General features: G+C 39.4%; 1 protein-coding gene across 2 annotated transcripts; it reads right to left on the reverse strand.

Moving 5' to 3' along the window:
* Positions 1-7: 7 nt before the first annotated feature.
* inpp5b (inositol polyphosphate-5-phosphatase B) lies at positions 8-20,163 on the reverse strand. Of its 2 annotated transcripts, XM_085471874.1 has the most exons (23): positions 19,784-20,163; positions 17,981-18,060; positions 17,599-17,696; positions 17,435-17,464; positions 17,212-17,322; positions 16,076-16,219; positions 12,502-12,592; positions 11,803-11,973; positions 8,641-8,742; positions 8,234-8,348; positions 7,252-7,368; positions 5,155-5,342; positions 4,936-5,047; positions 4,740-4,849; positions 3,251-3,386; positions 3,026-3,136; positions 2,653-2,818; positions 2,157-2,392; positions 1,913-2,020; positions 1,554-1,638; positions 990-1,117; positions 785-896; positions 8-438 (listed from the first exon to the last, which is right to left on the reverse strand). In XM_085471874.1, exons 1-23 carry the CDS (start codon positions 19,838-19,840, stop codon positions 329-331), a joined length of 2,718 nt encoding a protein of 905 aa, XP_085328000.1. In that variant the 5' UTR covers positions 19,841-20,163; the 3' UTR covers positions 8-328. The 2 variants fall into 2 exon arrangements, with proteins under 2 accessions (XP_085328000.1, XP_085327999.1); XM_085471873.1 differs by lacking the exons at positions 16,076-16,219; positions 17,212-17,322; positions 17,435-17,464; ... (1 more) ...; positions 17,981-18,060; positions 19,784-20,163 and adding an exon at positions 15,107-16,054.
* Between the last annotated feature and the right edge of the window lie 158 nt (positions 20,164-20,321).

A 20,321-nucleotide genomic window follows, 5' to 3' on the forward strand; every position in this document is an offset into this window, starting at 1 on the left:
CACAACGTGTTTGCAGACATTTTATATATAAAAACAATACACTTTTTAGATCAGAGACATGAAAATACAAATTGTTCTTTTTAAATAAAATATACATACATTAAAATTTGTTAGGCTTCTACATATGCTCAATGATATACAATAAATTCTGCATCAACTGATCACAAACTTGGTTTTGAAATAAAGTGATTAGAAATAAGAAACATCACTGACAGTAATAACTCTACATAGTTATACAAAGAGGATATCAAATCATTACAGTTATTTCAAATACTGGACGTTTACAGTTTTTAGTGTTCAGCTTCAGCAAGGGGGACAAGCCCTCCATCTAGGAGGAGCTTTGGGTCAGGAAGTGCTGAAAGAACTCCTGAGTCTTCCTCTTCTCAGCAAGATCCTGCTTTGCAGGTGACTTCAGAAGCAAGGAGGCAAAAATGGTGGCTACACATAAAGAAAATATATTGTTCATATTACACAGTATAGAGAAATCATTCATAAAAACATAGTGTCTGTAATAATTTTGACATTTCAAGGAATGTAACACAGAAAATGACACAAAATGTTTTAAATAGATACATTTCTTTTAACTGAAGTTCATTTTCCTGCTATACTTTAGTTCACAATCAACCTTTATTTGGTGGAACAGATTAGCACAAAGGACATCTTTACACAAGTCCCCAGCTTTACACTGAGCAATAAAAAAGTCACAAAGTAAAATGTTGCCTAAAGCACAAAGTAGTAATAACACATTTATAAATCAAAGGAACTGCTTGCTTCATGTTCTTACCCAGGATGCTGACATCTAATCGATTGATAGCTGAATTCTTCAAAAGCTCACGGAGAAAGGCAGCTAAATAGTTGAACACGTTTTTATGGCACTGAGGTAGCATGGAAATAACCTAGACAAAAAATACAATACTTTTAACTTTTACAATTTAATGTAGGATTAGTAGAAATGGGTGACTAACTCTGTTCTTTTTTTTTTTCCTTACTTGCTCACACTGGCTGGCACTGGTGCAGCATTCAAGGCAGCGTTGGTAAAATGAGTAGGGAACCACAGGCTCTGGGAGGGCATCTAGGAACAGAAGCAAGGCCTCTGCTACTGAGTGATTACTACCCGCTGCAGGTCAAGAGTAGCAGGGTCAAGGTAGCAAATTTTAAGAAAAAAAAATTACATATCACATAAAAGTACAACATAAATTATACTTAACCCCCCCCTCCCAAAACAAACAGTATTACATTCTAAGCAACATTCAAAACAACACGTTTGCAATTACATGGATTAAACAGCAATACAGAGTATTCGAAAAATCAAGCTTATTACTTTCTGTAATTAGCTATGGTCATCTAAGGTCCCAACTTTCAGAGCCAATTTATTTGCATTTAAATCCTGAATGTTGATTATTACAGGGCTGCTAAAACCCATCCAATATAGATTTAATGCTCTTAAGATAAAATAAAACATATGTACTGACTGTGCTCTGTGACTTCTTCAAATATTCTACAAGGACAAACAATATTTTTCTGCTAATTTTATTATAGTTTTGAAAGGATACGGAGGGACTCTGGCATCCCCGTGTCAAGGCAATCCCTTATTTCAGCAAATTCAATCCGGAGTCCAGGTTGCTGAAATATGTCTTCCTGCAAATAGAGGACAATACATTCAGACTCGTTCTCTCATTATACACCACAGATTCCCTTCAGCTAAAGAAATTATTTGAAGCGCAGTGGCTAATGCAGCAGAATAAATTCATTGCAAGGATCTTCATTCAGTCTATTTATCCTTAATCACAAAAAGCTGGCAGGAAGCCAAGTGTAGTGCAATTCACATGAAGTGGACACTATAAAACAAAGTAGGAGCATAGTATTGTTTGATTTTATTACAACACTGTTACATCACCATCAATTTTCTGACCTGTTTGACTGCATTGCGGAATAAGTGATCCACCATCATCCAAAGTTCTTTAGGAATGTCAAGAGGCTTTTCAGTGTTTGCTGCGTTCTCCTTTATAGGCAACTCTGCCTGATATTGGGAAGGAAAAAACAGAATGAAAGGCAGTTTAGTTACAGCTTAATTAGTCTCCAATCCTCAAAACTACTATAATGAAGCCCCTGAGGCAACAATGAATACAATAGAGGTATTTCAAGTGAGCACTAACCAGTTGAAGGAGGGTCTCTTGTGGAATGTCTTGAATGGGCTCCCTCAGCTGACATAGTGCATGGATAGAAGTGCCATAACAGCTTGGCAGGTAGTTTCCTGTCACAGAGATAAAATAGTCCTTGCCCCGCTCTAGATGGAGCACCAGGATGTCTTCAATCTCCTGCTTGCCAGAGTTAAGCTCAGGTGCTGTTGTGCGATTTACGAAAACCTCAAGGTCAATATCCACAGAACCACCTAGATATTTAGAGAGAAGCGCAAATTAAAGAGAAGGCTGCTCCAGTCAGTTGTTATGTTATACTGTGGTCATAACAAGCAATTATGACGTAGTACTCTTTGAGGATTTCAAAGACACTATAATAAGAATAATCTGTCAGTTCAAAGGAGTCTGCCACTTAAATCCAAGTCAGTCTCTTTCTATATGACCAGGCTAATGGATTAATGTTTTATTAAAATTAAATTTGTTGGTCTTTACACAACGATGACGTGTTACTCACCCTGAGCAATAAAGCCTTTGGGGGGGTTGGCTGTGAGCCAGGGCTTGCTGTATGTGAACTCATTCGGCTTTGGAATAAACTCAAACTGACATGGGACCTGCCCGTCATTCAAGAGGCTCAACGTCTCTGCCTGGTGCTGCATGAACTTCACGTCCTTGAAGTGGAACTGAGAAAAAAAAACAGAAAAAAAAAGGGGGGGGGGGGGGGGGAAGCAGATTTATGAGCAAAGATTAAAAAAAAAAAAAGTTTTTTCCTTCAGATCATGTGAAGCTATTGTATCCTTTGAATGTCTGCATAATGCACTCTTTCATTATTTTTTTATTATTATGTATTTTAATTTAATGCCAGGGAGAATCGTAAGGTGAAGCTTTACCTCTCGCTTGGACAAGGTTACAGATGGAATGCATTCATTCTCCATTTTGTCAATATCACGAACAATTTCTTCAAAGGTCTTCTTATAATCCTCACTATTTATCCTCTTGATCTGCAGGATGAAGAAAAACAGGATTAAGTAAAAGCAAAGAAATAATGTGTACTTAAAAAAAGCCACAGAATAAATAAATAAATAAAAAAAAAGCTCTTCAGCTAAATCATTTACCTCAATGATGAGCAGGGAGCTGACAGGTTTGTGGTCACTGGTCTTCAGAGTCATGTGACTCTGGTAATGCTGTTGCTTTATGTTCTTTCCTTTCCACAGGATACGATCGCACCACGCAGGGACACGACATTTTTCACTAAGTTCAAAATAAATGGCAAACATTAGTTCCCAAGTGTCTATTTTATTACAAAGCAATAAAACAATGAAGGCAGGAATTATCTCTGACTCCATTTATCCATTATCAAAATTAATGACACAATCCCTGCAGGGAGATTCTCTTGTGAGGTGTTGCAAGAGTACTGAATATTACACAACAAAGCTCACAGTTCAGGGCCACATCGGATGGCTAAACCAATTTATAAAGGACACTGATGCAAATGAGATGTAGTTTTTTTCCTTACATTGCTCAAGTCAATTCTTAGGCAATGTAGCTCTTGTACACACACTCGCTGGCCACTTTATTAGGTATACATATTCAACTGCTTGTTAATGAAAATATCCATTCAGCCAATTATGTGACAGCAGCTCAATACATTTAGGCATTTACAAGCTTATAACAAGCATCAGAGTATGGGAGAAAAAAGGTCAGAACAGCATGGTCACTGGTGCCAGAAGGTTTATTTGGAATATTCCAGAATTGGGAGCATAGTTTAAACCTCACAACCTACCTGAGTATAATTACTAACACTGTCCATCCCTTTATGACCACAGTCTACCTATCCTCCTATGGCTGCTTCCAGCAGAATAGTGTGTGTAACAAGGAATAACAGCATGTCACTGCATTCAAATGGCCTCTTACAGTCACCAGATCTCAATCCAATAAAGCACCCTTGCGATGTGGTGGAACTAATTTGCATCACTGATTTGCAGCCTACAAATCTGCAGCAGTTATGTGAAGCTATCATGTCAATGCATAAAAATCTGTGAGGAATTTTTCCATCACCTTGTTGAAACAATTAATGGATGACACTACTAATGTGTACCTAATAAAGTAGCTGTGAGTGTATTCAACAAACATTTTATCAAAAAACAAAATGGAAAAAAACTTTAAACACAGCAGAGCTTTCTAAACAGTCTTAACGGTCAAAAATCACTCTGCATTGTCTTTGCAATGCTGCAGTCATCAACCTCAAGCCTGACATTTCTATTATAATGCTACTATGGTATTCTCTTGAGGCTATCCTTCAGTAAATACTATAGACAAAAACCAGAGTTAAGCAGCTCTGAATAGAGGGATAATTGTTTGCAGAGCAGGAAGCTCCAACCATTTAACAATTGATGAGACAGAAATGTCTCAACAGAGAAGGAAAAGAAATGTGGGCTGATCTGAATCACTGGTGTGTCACAAAAAATGTGATGATAACACAAGCAGCTATAGTGTTCGAACTACAATGATAGTATGTCTGCTACTTCTTTCTGTTATCAGTTTACCTTTTGCTACGAACACTGACATGGAATGACTTACAATGCCTCCATGTGAGAAGATTACCTTGTATCCCAACTGTCAGAGCCAGTGTCATATTTGTAGGTGGGCTGGAAATCAATCTCCCCCTCCTCAAATCCCACAAACACAGCCTCCTCGTCGATCTGCCTCTTGAGCTGATGACCACACGCAATAGGTAAATATCACTGCTCACAAACACGTTTGAATACAAAACACATCAGGAAACCATAATTAATATTACCTGATCGAAACTGTGCAGAGTTTCAAAGTCCTTCTTGCTGATGAGACCCTTCACGTTGTCAACGTCAAGCTCACTAATTCTGTAGTTGAGGTCCCCGATCCATAAAATAACACTAATTCAGAAACAGAACACAAATTCTAATGAAATAGTCATAAATATGAGAAACTTGTATTTATTTATTTCATTCACAATGTAAATTTTAAAATGACAGCTACTTACTCGTGCTTCATGATAGTGAGTGGCGCCTGGGTGAGGTCAGGTTGGCGAAACTGAAGACGACTGCAAATATCCTTATAGTCCTGATTACGTCTCTCATATTCCTCAACATGAGCAGCAAGGTGGGAATTGACCACGCAGATATCAGAGTTGTGGAAGCGAAAACGGATTGCCACAGCTCCCTTGTTTCCCTGTGAATCAGTAATTGATTAGAATGGACAGAAAACACTGAAACGCCTCCGCAAACACTAAAATAAAATAACTAAATGTTTTTATTTACTACGATTTTACTCATCTGCTAAACAATAAGTCAATATTATGCAAACAATTTCATGCTTGGCATGTTTTGGATATTTCTTGCTGCAATTCATAAACTAGTGTCCCATTACTGCAGGAAAGGATGGAGTGACCTTACATAGCTCTACCCCCCTCCCACTGGTCCCTAGCCAGCCATCTGCTCTACTCTGCAGGGACTGCTAAGTAAGCACGGTCGCATGAGTTAAGAATAACCTTTCCTGCACCAGTGTATGAGAAATAAAATTGAAGCTACTGTAGGAAGAGCTTCATGGATGAATAAGCACTGAAGTGAATAGTTCACAGGAAGTAGAGATGCCTTTTCATCATCACAGGAGATTGTTTGTGCTTAAAAACTGCCTCATGCATTGCCATCTTGGTAAATGGCAATACATGAGGCAGTTATAAAAAAATAAAAATAAAAATTGTATGGCAGTTGACAGACATCATAGCATAAGCCCAATTTTTGTTTTCTTTCATCATTTCAATTTTCATGTAAATGCTAATACTCAACACTTCCTGTTTATATGTATATGAGGAAAATCATTTCAATGTGGAACTAAAACAATGCTATTGACATAATCTAAAACAGAAAGGCAGAATGTGTACAAGGACCCACACCCAAGCACTGCAGAATATTTGCCAATTTATGCAGTAAAACCAGCCTGTACTAGTTCCTACATCATTTCTAGCTGAATATAAATGCTAATATAATTGTGGAATATGTCAACTGATCTGGGTGGGGGAAATCCCTCAATAATATTAGGGTAAAATTAATTTTTCCTGCTGCTTGCATACCTTGGCTGATAAGCCTACATGGTCACCTGACAGTAAGCTCAACCCAACAAAATATAGGATTTTTTGGGATCCTTAAAGAATGTTTTCCCTGTGCCAGGTCCTTAGCCCACAAAATGTTGAGAACCCCTGACCTAAAGCTCCTGACTCTGTATGGTTTATTTCTAAAAAATTATTTCCAATTCCATCCAATCATTTCTCAGATTCAGGGTCATGGTGGGGCTGGAGCCTATTACTGCTACCATAAGGTAAGAGGTGGGGTACACCCTGGACAGGTCCATTATAAACAGGGGTGCACATAAGTGGTCAGTGGCCAGATAATAAGTTGCAACTTGCATTTGCGTACATAAGATTTTCTGGAGGAGGACATTTGTTTAGAACTCTTAAAGATGTCGAAGAAGCAAGCTCCTTTCAGCAATTACTTTGGTGTTCCTCCACCTCCAAAGAAATGTCAGAAGGAGTCCGAACCTCAAAAGAAGCGCGTATTCTCGGAAAAGTGGTTGCAGGAGGTGAGCTGGCTTCAAACAAATGATGAACACACAGAGATGTGGTGCAGAATATGCCCTGAAAATGCCACTCTAGCGGACAAAAACAGTGCCTTTTATATGTACGCAAACGCGCGTTGCAACTTCTTATCTGGTGTGCGTCTTTTATTTTGACAGCGAATGCGCACCTACGGACCACTTATGTGCACCCCTGATTATAAACCCATAGGCAATATGGAATCATCAATTAACCTAACCCTGACTAAATGCATTGCTTTTGACTGTGTGAGTACCCTGGAGAGAACCCACACATGCATGGGGAGCACATGCATACACCACACAGAAAGGTCTTGGCCAGATGCTGGATTTGAACAAAGCAACTTCTTACTCTGAGGCAACAGTGTTAACCGTCACGCAACCAAATCCCGTGGTCAGACACCACAGACATCAACTTAATGACTTTGCACAATACCAGAAACCTATATGATGACTTGTGCACAAAGAGAGTTTGAAATACTGTCCTTACCATCCTCCCCATGATGCCAGTGCCTACAGTCTCAGCCTCCACGTCTGAGATGAATTCTGCATGCTCCTTCTTCACAAAGAAGATCAACATAATGCCCACCAGGCGCGCCAACTTCACCTGCAGAAACAGACCAACAGTATACAAATGATTTCTTGTGGTTAAATGAAAACATTTTTGATGTTGCACTGGAACTCAAGAGATTGTGTAGCCACAAGACATGATCAGAGATGCTTTAGTGCAGTTTCTGTTGCTTATATCAGCACTTTGTCAGCGTCAACTACTAGGAACAGTAAAACGGAAGCGGAGAATCACATCTCAGAATAAGACACAGTTGGGTATGAGGAGCGCAAAGTACTTCATAATAGCTTTAACTTATGTAAGAGTTAAAGTGTCAGAAACAGAGCAGCCAAGTGTGCTTTAGTCAGAGAACTCGCAGTGGATGCAGAAAAAAAAAATCCAACAAACTGACAGGATGGTGACCTGGCATATATCATGTGGCGTTTAAGGCGATTTGAATAAAAAAACAAAACAAAAAAACAACCAGAGCTATAAAAAGAGGAAGCTAATGTGCTGGTCGGTACTCTAAGAATGAGGAAGAACACAAAAGTGAAGACAAAAGACAAGAAAAAGAGGCAGATCAAAAAAGTAACCTAAAACCTAAGGTCTGACTAAGCTTATGAAAGCAACAGGGATATAATAACTCCTATTAGAAATAAACAGTAATAACCGATGTAATAAGATTGTATGATAATTATTATTACCACAGAAAGGTGGTGCTAGAAGTTCTTGAAACTGTAACGCATGCATTGTATCAGTTTCAGGAAACTATTTTAAAGTCTGACTGTTGCCCATGTAGAAGAAAACCAAACATGCCCTCTAAAATGAAGATCAGTGGTGTGAATCGTGACATTCGCAAGTCTTCTCAAATATCAACTAATAGCAATGAACTGCAAGATGTGAGGGAGAAAAAAAAAATCCTTACTAAGGCATACTTGGCATCTGGATGCAATGCCTCAGACACAGCTTTTGTCCACTCCTGTTCCTTGGGGGTGTCATTGAAGAAGAAAGCCTCTTTACTGAGGTCAAGCTCCTGAAAACTGGAAAAAAAAGGGCAAATGGTGAAACTTTAAGGGTTTGATTTCCACTTCATCCACAAGTGCTATGGTACTGACTAAACTTTTTGGCTCCTTAACACCAAAGCGGTAAACTGAAACAGGCCGGATTAGTGGATACACAGTGCAAAAATCAGTGGGCAGGCGTCTTCAGCACTTAAAACTGGCTCAACGGCTGCATGCATCTGTCAGAGGTTTGAGGAGTAAATGTCTGTCTTTGTAATAGGATTAAGCGGAGCAGTGCACAGCTATTGTTCAGCAGGAGAATATGACTTACCCCACGCAGTACATGTCAGGGGGCTCGGGAGTGCAACTCAGCCAAGGACGGAGGCTTTCCTTTGGTGCCTGTCCGTTCACATTGTATGTGCCAAGAAAAAAGCTGAAACAAAAGAATGATGAAAAGTGAGCACAAAACAAAGGAATAAAATTATAGCTTTGACGGGCTCCTCCTTTGCCCCTCCCCCCCTCAGTGGTTAAATGGTGAAACAATAATGTCAGTCTATATCAAGCTTATGCCCTGCTGCTTTATTGTAGCAGTGACTCATTTCTAGATATTTTAATTCTTTTTTTTGTATGTTTAAGAGCACAACTGCACTTTTGCAGAAGTAACATTTATTAAAATGAATAGGAGAAAAAAAACCTGAAACGAAAGCAATTGCTTTCAAAGGTAAACCAACAAATACTGGAAGAGTCCTACATGTAATCCTCCACCAATCCTCAACCTTTTTGTCACTGATCAGGATTTCTCTCAAACTCCTTTGTCAAGTTTTCTAGGTTGCTTTTGACTTCTTTAGTTTCTGTCTGGACACACAGTATCCTGGGTGGGCAGGTGTCATGAGCTTGGATAACCAATGGTCAGCAACTTTCTGAATGACGGCAAACAGGCAGAAAGTAGTGTCAAGTTTCTACTTGTATCAGACATTAGAGGTTGTGAAATAATCAACACTGTTAAAATAGTGTGTTACAACAATTTGTAACACAACATATACAGATGACTAGTGGGTGCAGCTGTGGAGCTGCGATGCCGTATTAGCCAGTTAACTAGATAAGTGCGGCTAAATAATAGTATGTTTCTGTTTGACTGCATCATTGATGCAAGAAGACTGCAATCATGTGGACAAAGAAATTGTCAAAAAAAACAAAAAAAACAACAACAACAACAAACAACTTTCTTTGTTTGTTTTCATCACAACATGTACAGATATCTCCAATTAAGCTCCTTTTCCATTAGGACCTACTCGGCGCAACTTGCCAAGACTAGACTCGAATCAACTGGTTTTCCATTACAATGGAGTCCAACCTAATGTGCTCGGCTGTTGTTACAACAACGCGTCCGAGCGTCCCTTGATGTAATTGGTATGTGACACAAACGGCAAGAATATACCTGCTGCTCAGTCTGTGGCTTTTCCTCAGACTCGGGAACCAACGTGTTGTTTTTGTAGCAATTTCTTTCTTTTTCTTCTTCTTTAAATGGCGGTTTGAATGTTTGTGAACGAGATGCTCTCATAACTCATCAAATGATGACACTGATCAGCTAATCAGTGGCAAGCAGTCTGACGAAGTCCCATTTTAGTACCTGCTCGGATTGCTTGGAGCCCTGGCCGAGCAGGTCCCATTTTAGTACTTGGTACTATGACCTAATGGAAAACCCTGAAAAACGTCGCGAATCAATCAGAGTAAGTACTAATGTAGTCATGGAAAAGGGGACTTAGTGTCATGGTTTTGCTTTATTTTATAGCTACAGGCTGGTAACTGCAGATTTATCAGTCGGTCTTCGTCAAATGTATTAGCAGATAGTAACACCATCTTAAAAAAAGAACACAAACTAATCAATGACCTAGTTTTTAATCTTAAAAAAACAACTGTAAATACTTTATAAAGAATATGCACATAAACAAAACCATTAACATAAATAGAGCTGCACCACTTTCTGACTCTTGGCCATCACTTGCTAAGCTATCAGCCAATGTGGAGGGCAGAGCTGTAGGGAAAAACGAAATTGAAAACAAAGAAAATGTACTGAAATCAAAACACAGTGTTGAAACAGAAAGAATAAAAAAAAAATGCAAAAGAGAAATCCTCATTTCCTGTATTTAAATAATCAATATTATTGCATAAAATGTACAAAGACAAACACATAAATGTCTTGTGATCACTGAGCAGCCTCACTGCAATTTAAACGGAATACTGAAGGCAACATGCCGTGAGAAATCGTGAGAGGGTCGAGCCCTTGCCATTTACATCCCCACTGAGGTTTATTCTACAGGTCCAGCTCAAAAAAAGGCAACTTCCTTCCATTCAATGTGCCGCGTCTCTGACCTTCAGGCGGCTGCTGTTTTCCAAATGCTCTTTCACAGGAGCAGCATGGGGCTTTTTATTTTGTGCTGACTGCCACTGAACCTTAAAACACTTTCTGCTTTCACAGCCCGAGCCTCAGCTAACCAGAGAAAAGCTGAAACTATATTTACACAAAGGGAGCTTGGGACTGCTGCTTTTCTAAAGCTTTTATTCATAATATTCATATCAGCATGGATTTTTCCCCCCAGCGTGTCCCAACTATACAGTATAAAACGAGACAAAAGCAGACAAATGCATGTGTGCAAGCACAATACTAAATGTCGGCCGTTTTTGACTAAAGGCACAACACTAGCTTACTTCTTGTTAATCATATACGGCTTTTTAAATATGTCCAACATTACATATTTAGCATACCCTTTTACATGTATGTATGGGAAACAAATATTTCCCTTTTGGATCTAACTCACTCATGTTTATCATATTCAAGATTCCTTCCATTATGGTTACAGCTATTTTCAGAGTGTTCAGAACGTCTGAGACAGTGCGGCTTAATTTAGCACGCAGCAAGACAAACCCACAGATGTTGACTCATGCTTTTTACATAACACTTCTATCATCCAAACTGTGTTAACAGTTACACTGCGGGCACAGAGTCTTCATGCATAAACCATCTTTTCCACAGATTTTACAACCTGTTTTCGATTTTCAAACTGAACACCAGAGTACATCGAAATACAACTAGTTTAAAAATATCTGCACTCACCTAAGTCGGAAACTTGGGAGTGGTTTTTTTCCCCCAACTTTTAAAGCTTACAGTGTAGATCTTAAAAACAAATTACTATAATGTACACGTTGTCCGGCTTAAAGTGACTTTTTTTTTACTGCTTTAGACCAAGAAGAACAAACAGGAAAAGATCACATCACTTCTCTTTAGATTAGACTTCCCCACCCAGAATACCAAGGCCTTACCATCATCATCAAGGAAGCATTTTTTGCTACCTTTTTTTTTTTAAATATTGATGATGCTTATGCAATATTCAGGAGTTTTAAGATCACCAACATCTATGTGCCTCTATCAATGAGCCAAACACACTTTTAATCAGGGCCACACTGGCACAAAAAACAATAAACAGCAACATACCTGTGATTTTCCAAGAAAGTGTACAGTTCCTCTTTTTTCATCAGCTCACACTTGATAAGGTTGTCGCGCAGGCCAAACTGCGGCATGGCTAGTATGTGAGCTTTGTTTGATGGGGTGTGGCTGGAGGATCGCACCAGGTCATCCCGGTCCTCTCGAGTGGAGATGCCCAGGCTGCACACCAGAGAAGAAATAACGTGCGTGATTTGAGATGGAAAAACTGAGTCACAGAGGGTTGTTTTCTTTCTTTCTTTTTTTTTTTTTTTTTTGCGGTGGAGGGTGGTGGTGGGGGGGAATGTTTTAACAATTAGGGAGATGCTAGAAATGCTCATCTCCAGCTGTGTATTAACAGTCAGCATAGTCTTTAGCCTAAATGCATTAAGCCATACTTACTGGAGAGCTACAGTCTTAATGTACAGCAGTTCAACACAACAAAGACAACAATCTCTATTTCCAGGTGGTCAATATGGGATGAGCTAAGTTGAGAGGAGAAAATGTAATATGCCCATATCATACAGTCTTCCAGGAACATCCTGAAACTTAACTCCAGCACAGGGAATAGACATTAACTCAAAGCAAAGCAGGACCGAAAACAGACACCGTCTTTGTCTTTGTATTAAAATATAACTGTATTAGTGTGGGTATAATGCAAGACTTCCCCACCCTTGAAAAATTATGAAAAGATTCTCAAGGCCTCCTCACCTATCTTGGTTGGCAGACGCTCTGGACCTCTGTGTGCCACCGTTGGAACCTTTCTCTTTTTCTGAAGTTACTTTTTTGTCTGATGATTTCTCTGTTTAGGAAAAGATAAAACAGAATGGTTAATTACATGATTGCAGGACAGCTATGCAATCATAACTGCCTGCACAGTGAACCACAAACAAAGTACTATTTTCATTTAGCCGGTTAAGATATTTTATTAATATATTAATAAACTCATATTTCAGCCTTTAAACAACCAAAATGTAAGAATAAAATTAAGCTAAATGTGAATAAATATAAGTCATAAAAATGCCAAGTCAGAGCTTAGTTGTTGGGGGCAATCGACTGAGGCCTCCTCCTGCAGATGGATACGGTTTCTGCATTCCAAGTAGCTGGATTTAATGGCTGAGTGCGAAGTATTAGACAGCATGCCCCTGTCTCCTGAAGCTTGGCAGGCAAGACAGCTGGCTCCAGTGAAAGGGAAAGCCAGGTTCTCTGAGCAGGAAATTAAATTCTACAAAGTTATAATAAGCTACATTAGACAGTACAAAGCAATGACCCAAAAGAGTAGATACAATCTACATTAAAAAAAAAACCAACACAACAGTGAATTTCTTTTCTCAAAATTTGTTTTAAAATGACAAACTTAAAACCAACTGGTCTCTTACTGTTTTTACAATATGTGTGTAACTCTTTTCTATGTGCAGCATTTGAGACATGAAAAAAAAGAAAAAGGAAATCATATTTATGTAAAACACAAGGTTAAAGAAGTAAGACAACAAAGCAGACAAGGCATAAACCAGTGAAACACAAACAATAATAAGATAGTAATTTTAATAAAGTAAAGCAAAAACACGTGCTAATAAAACTGGTTTTATAGATTATTTTCTTTTTATTAGACATGTCTTTTGGCAGAACAGCTGCAGCATCAAAGTCTGCTGTTACTTTCACCTCAGCAGGCAGTTGATGTCACTTTTTCTGCATCGTTGTTTTAGGAAATGTCACTCTAATTACCAATAAGACAGGTTGTGACATGTGCACCAAACCCCAAGAAAAGGTCAACATAAAAAAAAGGTGCTAAGAGTTCAAGCCATTTTAAGCCCTATTTAAAAATCCTGACACTAACACTCTGACATTTTAATTAAAAAACAGCAACTCTGTTGTTTCAGTCAACAAGAAAATCCCTTTATTTGACTGACAGAACTTCCAGCAAACTGTGAAATTGCTCTTGAAAACACTACAAAAGATGCTCTTATTGCACACACAACCCACACGCAGCTGTCAAACAGCACTTACCCAGTGTCACACAAAATGCATCAATAAATAAAAGTCAGTGGATGTGTATGTCCATTCTACTTCACTTTTGAATACCTGCTGCCGTGCAGACAACTTTTGAAACAAATCTCGTGGCATTAAATGCACACATGCTACTGACTGGAGATCTTATCATATTTCTGCATTCTCAAATCAGCAAGGAAATGACTGCAAAACCTTGTGGTGTTATACTGTTGCATGCACGTTATTAAAGACATACAAGTTTTTCTCTCTCTCGCTTAAAGTACAGCTGCTTATCTGTTAGATGAAAAAAAAAAAACAATTTACAGTTAAAAACAGTACAACCAGTATGAGGCTATGCGTTTAAAACATTATATGGTACATCCTGCACAGGCTTTAGTATCTTTATCCATACAGCGGAAATCCAGCTGTATGACCTCTTGCTCACTCCATTTGTCACAGGATGCCTCTATAAGTGTGCAGCTACACGTAGCATAAGTGGCAAACTCTTCTATGAGGGCTCTCTTCCGTATTAACGCAGGAATATCTCTACAAAATACAACCGGCCAAAGTTCATCATTACACTGCTTCACAAGCAGAAACACGTCAGATTGCTCATATGAATTATTTTTTTTCTTTTAATACTTAACTGTAAATTTACATCTGCTTAATAAACGGTTGGAGCGTCATATATTTTAATTGGATGACATGCAGACTTTTCTTTTTGAAGGCGAAGCAGACAGTAAACGGAGACCTATAATAACAGAGAGAGCCGGTGGGAACAAAGTTTACAGGCAACTGATTGAAGCTAACAAGCTAAATCGGCTAAGAGGATAAGTCGGGAGTGAATGGGTGAACGTGGAAATACCCTGACAACAAGTGCAAATGGCTCAAAATTCAAGACAAAAAAAAAAAAAGAGCCTCTCGGTGAACGACACAATGTGTCACTAAAACGTGTTGTTGCAACATTTTTCCTAACAGGTGTTCCACTTCTTTTAAAACCACACAATGACGATGATATCGCGGTGCTGAAGTCTGTGCTAGTGCTAGCTGCTGTTCTCTTTAACCGAGCGCCTATGATTCTATGATTCGCGGCGAAAAAACAATGTATCGAACACATTGCTACATGGATGTGAAATTACCCAGTTTCATCGATAAGCACTTAAGCTAATGAGGCTAAAGTTAGCATTTCTTGACAGAAGAACTAGAACTGCACGCTAGCATTAACTAGGAAGCAAGCTTATCCCGGCCGGATGGCAGGGACCCCAGCGTTTCTTTCACCTCCTCAAAATCAACAAATTAAACCAGGAATAGTTTTTTTTTTCCATACCAAAGTCTCTCATCTCCATAGACATCTCCATTTATTGCTCCCACGCATTCTGTGCAGAAGACCAATGTCCACTCAGTCTCAATCCAAACGCTATAGTAGTGGGAGGAGTTTACACTCCCACCGCTGCAGAGATAAGACACCGAAACAAACCTAATCGACTATGCAGATTGAAATCGGAAGACTCAACAACATTGCATCAGATTAGGAAAATTAAACATATAACGAGAGATACATATTTAAAAATGATTTTTGTTTATTTGTTATGGAGGTAAGTGTGTTTGTGTGGCACTTGACTGACAAAAGATGTTGCACGCAGAGTTTTACACGGTATCACATGCTGTGTGATTTGTATAAGGTCATTCCATGTTTTGCATACTTGTCAGCAGTAGCATGCCAGTAAAACAGAATGCACAAGCATAATGATTGATTAAAATCTGCTTAAAATCACACAGCATGAGGAACGTACACAAGTTGGGAAGCTTTTCTGTTTAAAAGCAATGCACAAAAACACTCCGATATCTCACATGGCTTCTCAATTTGTTATGTTTTTTCTTTCATTGTTAATAGCAGTTAACAATAACTGCACTACATTTTCTGTTAGGCCTGTTGGCCCTGTGAGCTCTCGCTCTCTAGTTTACTGTGGTGCATTGAATGAAAAAAGGACAAATTAAAAATACAGGTTATTCCTGTGGTTTTCATGCTTTGTCACGTCAAGATGTCCTTTCGACTCCTTTCAACTCACGTTCAGATGGAGTCAGTTGAATTCAGAGGAAGTGGCATTTGCAAAATTGGATGTAATTTATGGTGCAATACTGACACGCAAAAACTGCACACACGAAGAGACAAAATGGAGAACACGTCCCAACATCCACTGCACAGATGCTGGTGGACCAATTCTAGTGCAGTTCATTTTATTGCATAGGGAGACGTTGGCAGACGGCACATACAAATTAAAATAAGGTGAAAAACCTGTTTTTCCATGCTGGTTGAGTTTAGTGAGAGTTGTGCCGATGGGTGCGAGGGCTTGTTTGACAACTTCCTGTCCTCTAGTGTCTTTTTGGTACTTGGTAATCCAGTCAAACTTGGGTATCTGTGTGGGAGTCCTGCAAACATCTGTGAAAAAAAGCAGGGAGGAAAAGAATGATAAAAGAACTGTAAACGATTCTTGCCTTAATGAGAAATTCGACAAGAGCCTGGTGTGCACTTTAAGGCAACACGAAAAGTGTTAAGAATGAGAAAAGTTGCATTTTGCAACTTTATTTTAAAGCTACCACCTAAAATTCCTTGTCTTGTTTTCAAAGTAAATTACCCTGTAAGTCAACCTCCATGGTTAAATTCACCTCTATGGGCTCACCGTGAGAATTTTTCTTTTTAACAACAGCCGGCATGCCATTTGTTCTTACCATCACTGGTGTCCCACAGCAAATTAAAAGCCTTTGGGGCTCTACTGGGAATACCGCAAAAAACCCACATCAGTCTTTGCTTGTGTTCATTTGGGACTTCCACCATGAAAACGGCGAACTGGTGGGAAAAGCGGCACATCCATAACAAAGCACACCATCTTTGACCTTTAACGGCCTGATACTTTCAGATGAACAGAAAGCAGGCTGTAAAATTGTGGTGCATATTAACTAATAAAAAGGAAGTAACTTATCCTGTTAACTGTTGTCATGTCTAATTTTCATGTCCCATTGCTAAAAGCTATGTGCACAAAGATTAAGTAAGAACAGCGTATACTGTCCAAACTCCACCCTTCCCTCTTTCCCTCTCTGCCTGCTAGCAATTCTCGCACAGGGAAGTGTCACCACCAAAACAGCAATAACCAGGAGTCTTTTTCCAAATAGATATATTATGTGGTTTTCCAGAATAATATAACCTCTAGGTTATTAACTCAATATGTATTGTTTCACATAGGTTACTACAGCAAAATATTTGTGCTTTTTCACACTCTTCTTCACTTAAGATTCAAATGACCTGTCTTAAACAAATAAGATGCTGGTGCTACTGCGAATTAATACTTGATTCCAGTGAACCGACAGCTTTCAAAGGTTATTCTTGTTTCTTGCTGGATGTCATGTAAACACATCATATAGGGGCTAACCTACCACTCCACGCCTTGTTGACTTCGCTGAGGAAGAGACGCGAGTTGGAGCCAAAAGGAAGTTTGAGGTCTAATTCTTCACCTTTGTAGCTTATTCTAACTCTGGTATCAGCGCCTAAAATCAGAAGAAGAATGCAGGGGGCGAAAACAAGATGTTCATTATCGTGTGGTGCACCAGTTATGCAGCTTATTTCTAATTGGGCTGTAATGGAAACTAGCACACTCACCCACAACCACAAGTTCCTCTGGTGAGGAAACTAAAAAGATTGTAGTATGAGAAATATGTTTCAGAGAAATTACCGTCACATTATTTTTGATTAGGTACACTGTTGAAATAGCATAAGGGAATATTTATTTGAGATGAGCTAAAAAATATTTAAACACTATTCACCTGTGACAACTGCAAAGTCGACAGAGATGGGTATTATGGCCTCCAGCAATACATCGTCAGCAGTAATTGCCATTCTTCGATGGGTATAAATGAAGATTCTGTAAAAACATTACATTGTAATTTTAAGATTTGTTTAATGAAGTCTGTATTTCAGTTAGTTCTCTGCCTAACTAGAGCTAACACATGCACACTAAAAAATATCCCATGACTGTGGTACCTTTGTCAGGCAGGTTAGTGTAACTCTGTAGTGTACAGTGTTAAGCAGTGGGTGGTACTGCTGCCACCCACTCTTCTTAGAAAACACTTTTTAGACTGAATTCAAACAAACTGCAAAGAACTCATGTCAGAGATATTTTTTCCCCACCAAGCCACTAAAACTTACGCATGCTCGTTTGCAGACTCCACGAGCCCCAGCAGTCTGCTCTCTGTAGTGTCATCAAAGAGGACATCACATTGGACAGCATGATTACGTTTTAGTTAAGGAGAAAGATGTTGTTTACACTTGATGTTTAATATCATATTTATCTGCCAGAAAAAAAAAATACCTTTCAGCAAAGTCTACTACAGTGGGAACGTGAAACTGGATTTCTATTCCTTACAAGTAACTATTGCACTTTTTACAGTATTTCTTAATTTCACAGAGTAATATCAAAAGTATAAACCAGTACATCTATATGTCAGCATATAAATAAGGCTAATAAACATATTTATAGATCAAATTTCCTCTCCCCGTTTACATGCAACAATTCACATTCTTCTCCTCCTCCTTCTCCTTTAGGGGTTGCCACAGCAGATCATCTGCCTCCATATCATCTTATTCCTAGCATCCTGTTTTGTCACACCAACCCTCTGCATGTCCTCCTTCACAACATCCATGAATCTTGTGGTCTTCACCTGGAGGGAGCCTCGCAGCGCCATCTTCAAGACCCTTTCCCCTTTTGCTCCAAACCAGTCAAACTGAGCTGTGCCTCTGATATACTCATTTCTAATCCTGTCCTGGTCGTTCGCAACAAAAATCTTTCCAGCTCTCAGCTCTGTCTCCTGACTTTTTTTTAAAAAATTTTTATCAGTGCCACTGTCTCAAAACCATATGTCACTTTGGATGGTTTATCCTATGTATTTAAACTACCTCACTCCCTCACACCTTGCATCTTAGACCTGGCCCTCTCTCATTCTCACAAATGTATTTGGTCTCACTTCTACTAACTTTTATTCCTCTTTTCCCAAAAGCATACCTCCACCTGCTCCTTACTCTTACTGCAGATCACAACGTCTGCAGTAACTGTTAACTTGTCTATTTCCACTGCAAACAAGAAGGGGCTGAGAGCCGATCCATGATGCAATCTTACCCCCGCTTTGAACCCATCTGTTACTCCTACCGCACACCTCACCTCTGTCTTGCTGTCCTCATACATGTCCTGTATCACCCTCACATACTTCTCTGCCACTTCTGACTTCCTCATACAGCACCAAAGTTTCTCTCTTAGTACCGTATCATATGATTTTTCTAGACCCACAAAGACTCAGCACAACTCCTCCTGATCGTCTCTGTACTTCTCTATCAGCACTCTTAAAGCAAAAATCGTGTCTGCAGGGCACTTCCTTGGCATGAAGCCATACTGCTGCTAGCTCAAATCCTCTTCTTAACTTGGCTTCAGTATCTCTACCCAAACTCCTTATGGTATTATGCAACACTTCATGTTATTACCATATTATTAAAAGAGGAATGACAGTAACAGTAACTACTCTCTGCACCTTGTTTTGAAAACATATTTTTATGCACATCTTACTTTAAGACAATGACAGTGAAGTTATAGGATCACCAGCACTGACAACAAAGACAAAGCACACAGCTGCCACCTTGTGGACAACGTGTCTCACTACAGTATTGAGTACATGTTACCTATTTGAAGGAACTGCTGACTAGACTAGTTTTTAATCTAAAAACAAAAGCACCAATAAACTCCATGTGCACTCAACTGCAATGCCCGGATAGAAGCCTAAGTAAAGCTACTCTTTAGTCAGAAAGATGACAGCCAAGTGGCACAACCCAACAGGCCCCATTTCGAGCTCAGCAGACAGAAAAGCTGTTGCGCCAGTCAAACGCGGTTTTTTGGAAGCATGTAATCTATAGTTTGATTCGCTGGTCAACCAAGAACCAATGCGTGTGAGTCGGGAAGGATACCATGATGCAGTTTTCTTCCCTTTCTAAAGTTTCTTGAATTGCGACGGACTGATCCATAGTGTTGACATTCAAGCTTGCTGGGCGACAACTTTGGCACCACGCACTCCAAACGAAAACCCACTCCGTGGAAACTCGAGCAGCTCAGTTATTTCTCTCTGAAGTGGAAGCGCAGCGCAATGAAAGGGAGCGCAGAAGCTCCGCGGAATCCCACATCATTCCTTTTCGACCCAGAAGTTTTCTTCTTTTTCCACCTTCCTTCGCTGCTGGCCCAGCCCGACCCAGTCTGCCACGCACTGATTCAGGATCGCGTTGTACACCCAGTGTGACGTCACTCTGTTTGGTTTGCAAAGGCCCGAAGCCGCCAGCTCAAGGACGGTTATGTCTTGCAACACCTCGCACTCCTCAGAAGTTGCATCAAAGCTTTTTGAGGAAGTGTTGATGACACCCCGGTCAATCAAGCGGAAGTGGTCGATTGCGTATTTTTTTTCTTCAAAAAATATTGTATTGCATTTACATCTTACGTTGTCAAAATGGACTA

Source organism: Copadichromis virginalis, linkage group LG11 (genome assembly GCF_057382275.1).
Source record: "Copadichromis virginalis isolate Kocher_CV1m ecotype Utaka linkage group LG11, C_Virginalis_male_GT1.1, whole genome shotgun sequence".
In the NCBI taxonomy this organism is placed as follows: Eukaryota; Metazoa; Chordata; class Actinopteri; order Cichliformes; family Cichlidae; genus Copadichromis; species Copadichromis virginalis.

What these genes read in the sequence shown, in the direction of transcription:
- inpp5b (XM_085471874.1), bottom strand. Translation starts at nt 19,840, where the DNA reads ATGGATCAGTCCGTCGCAATTCAAGAAACTTTAGAAAGGGAAGAAAAC. An exon ending in CAGATGCCAAGTATGCCTTA is followed by an intron (nt 7,369 to 8,233) that starts GTAAGGATTTTT and finishes CTGTTTCTGCAG; the next exon opens with GTGAAGTTGGCGCGCCTGGT. An exon ending in TAACCTTGTCCAAGCGAGAG is followed by an intron (nt 2,819 to 3,025) that starts GTAAAGCTTCAC and finishes TTTTTTTCTCAG; the next exon opens with TTCCACTTCAAGGACGTGAA.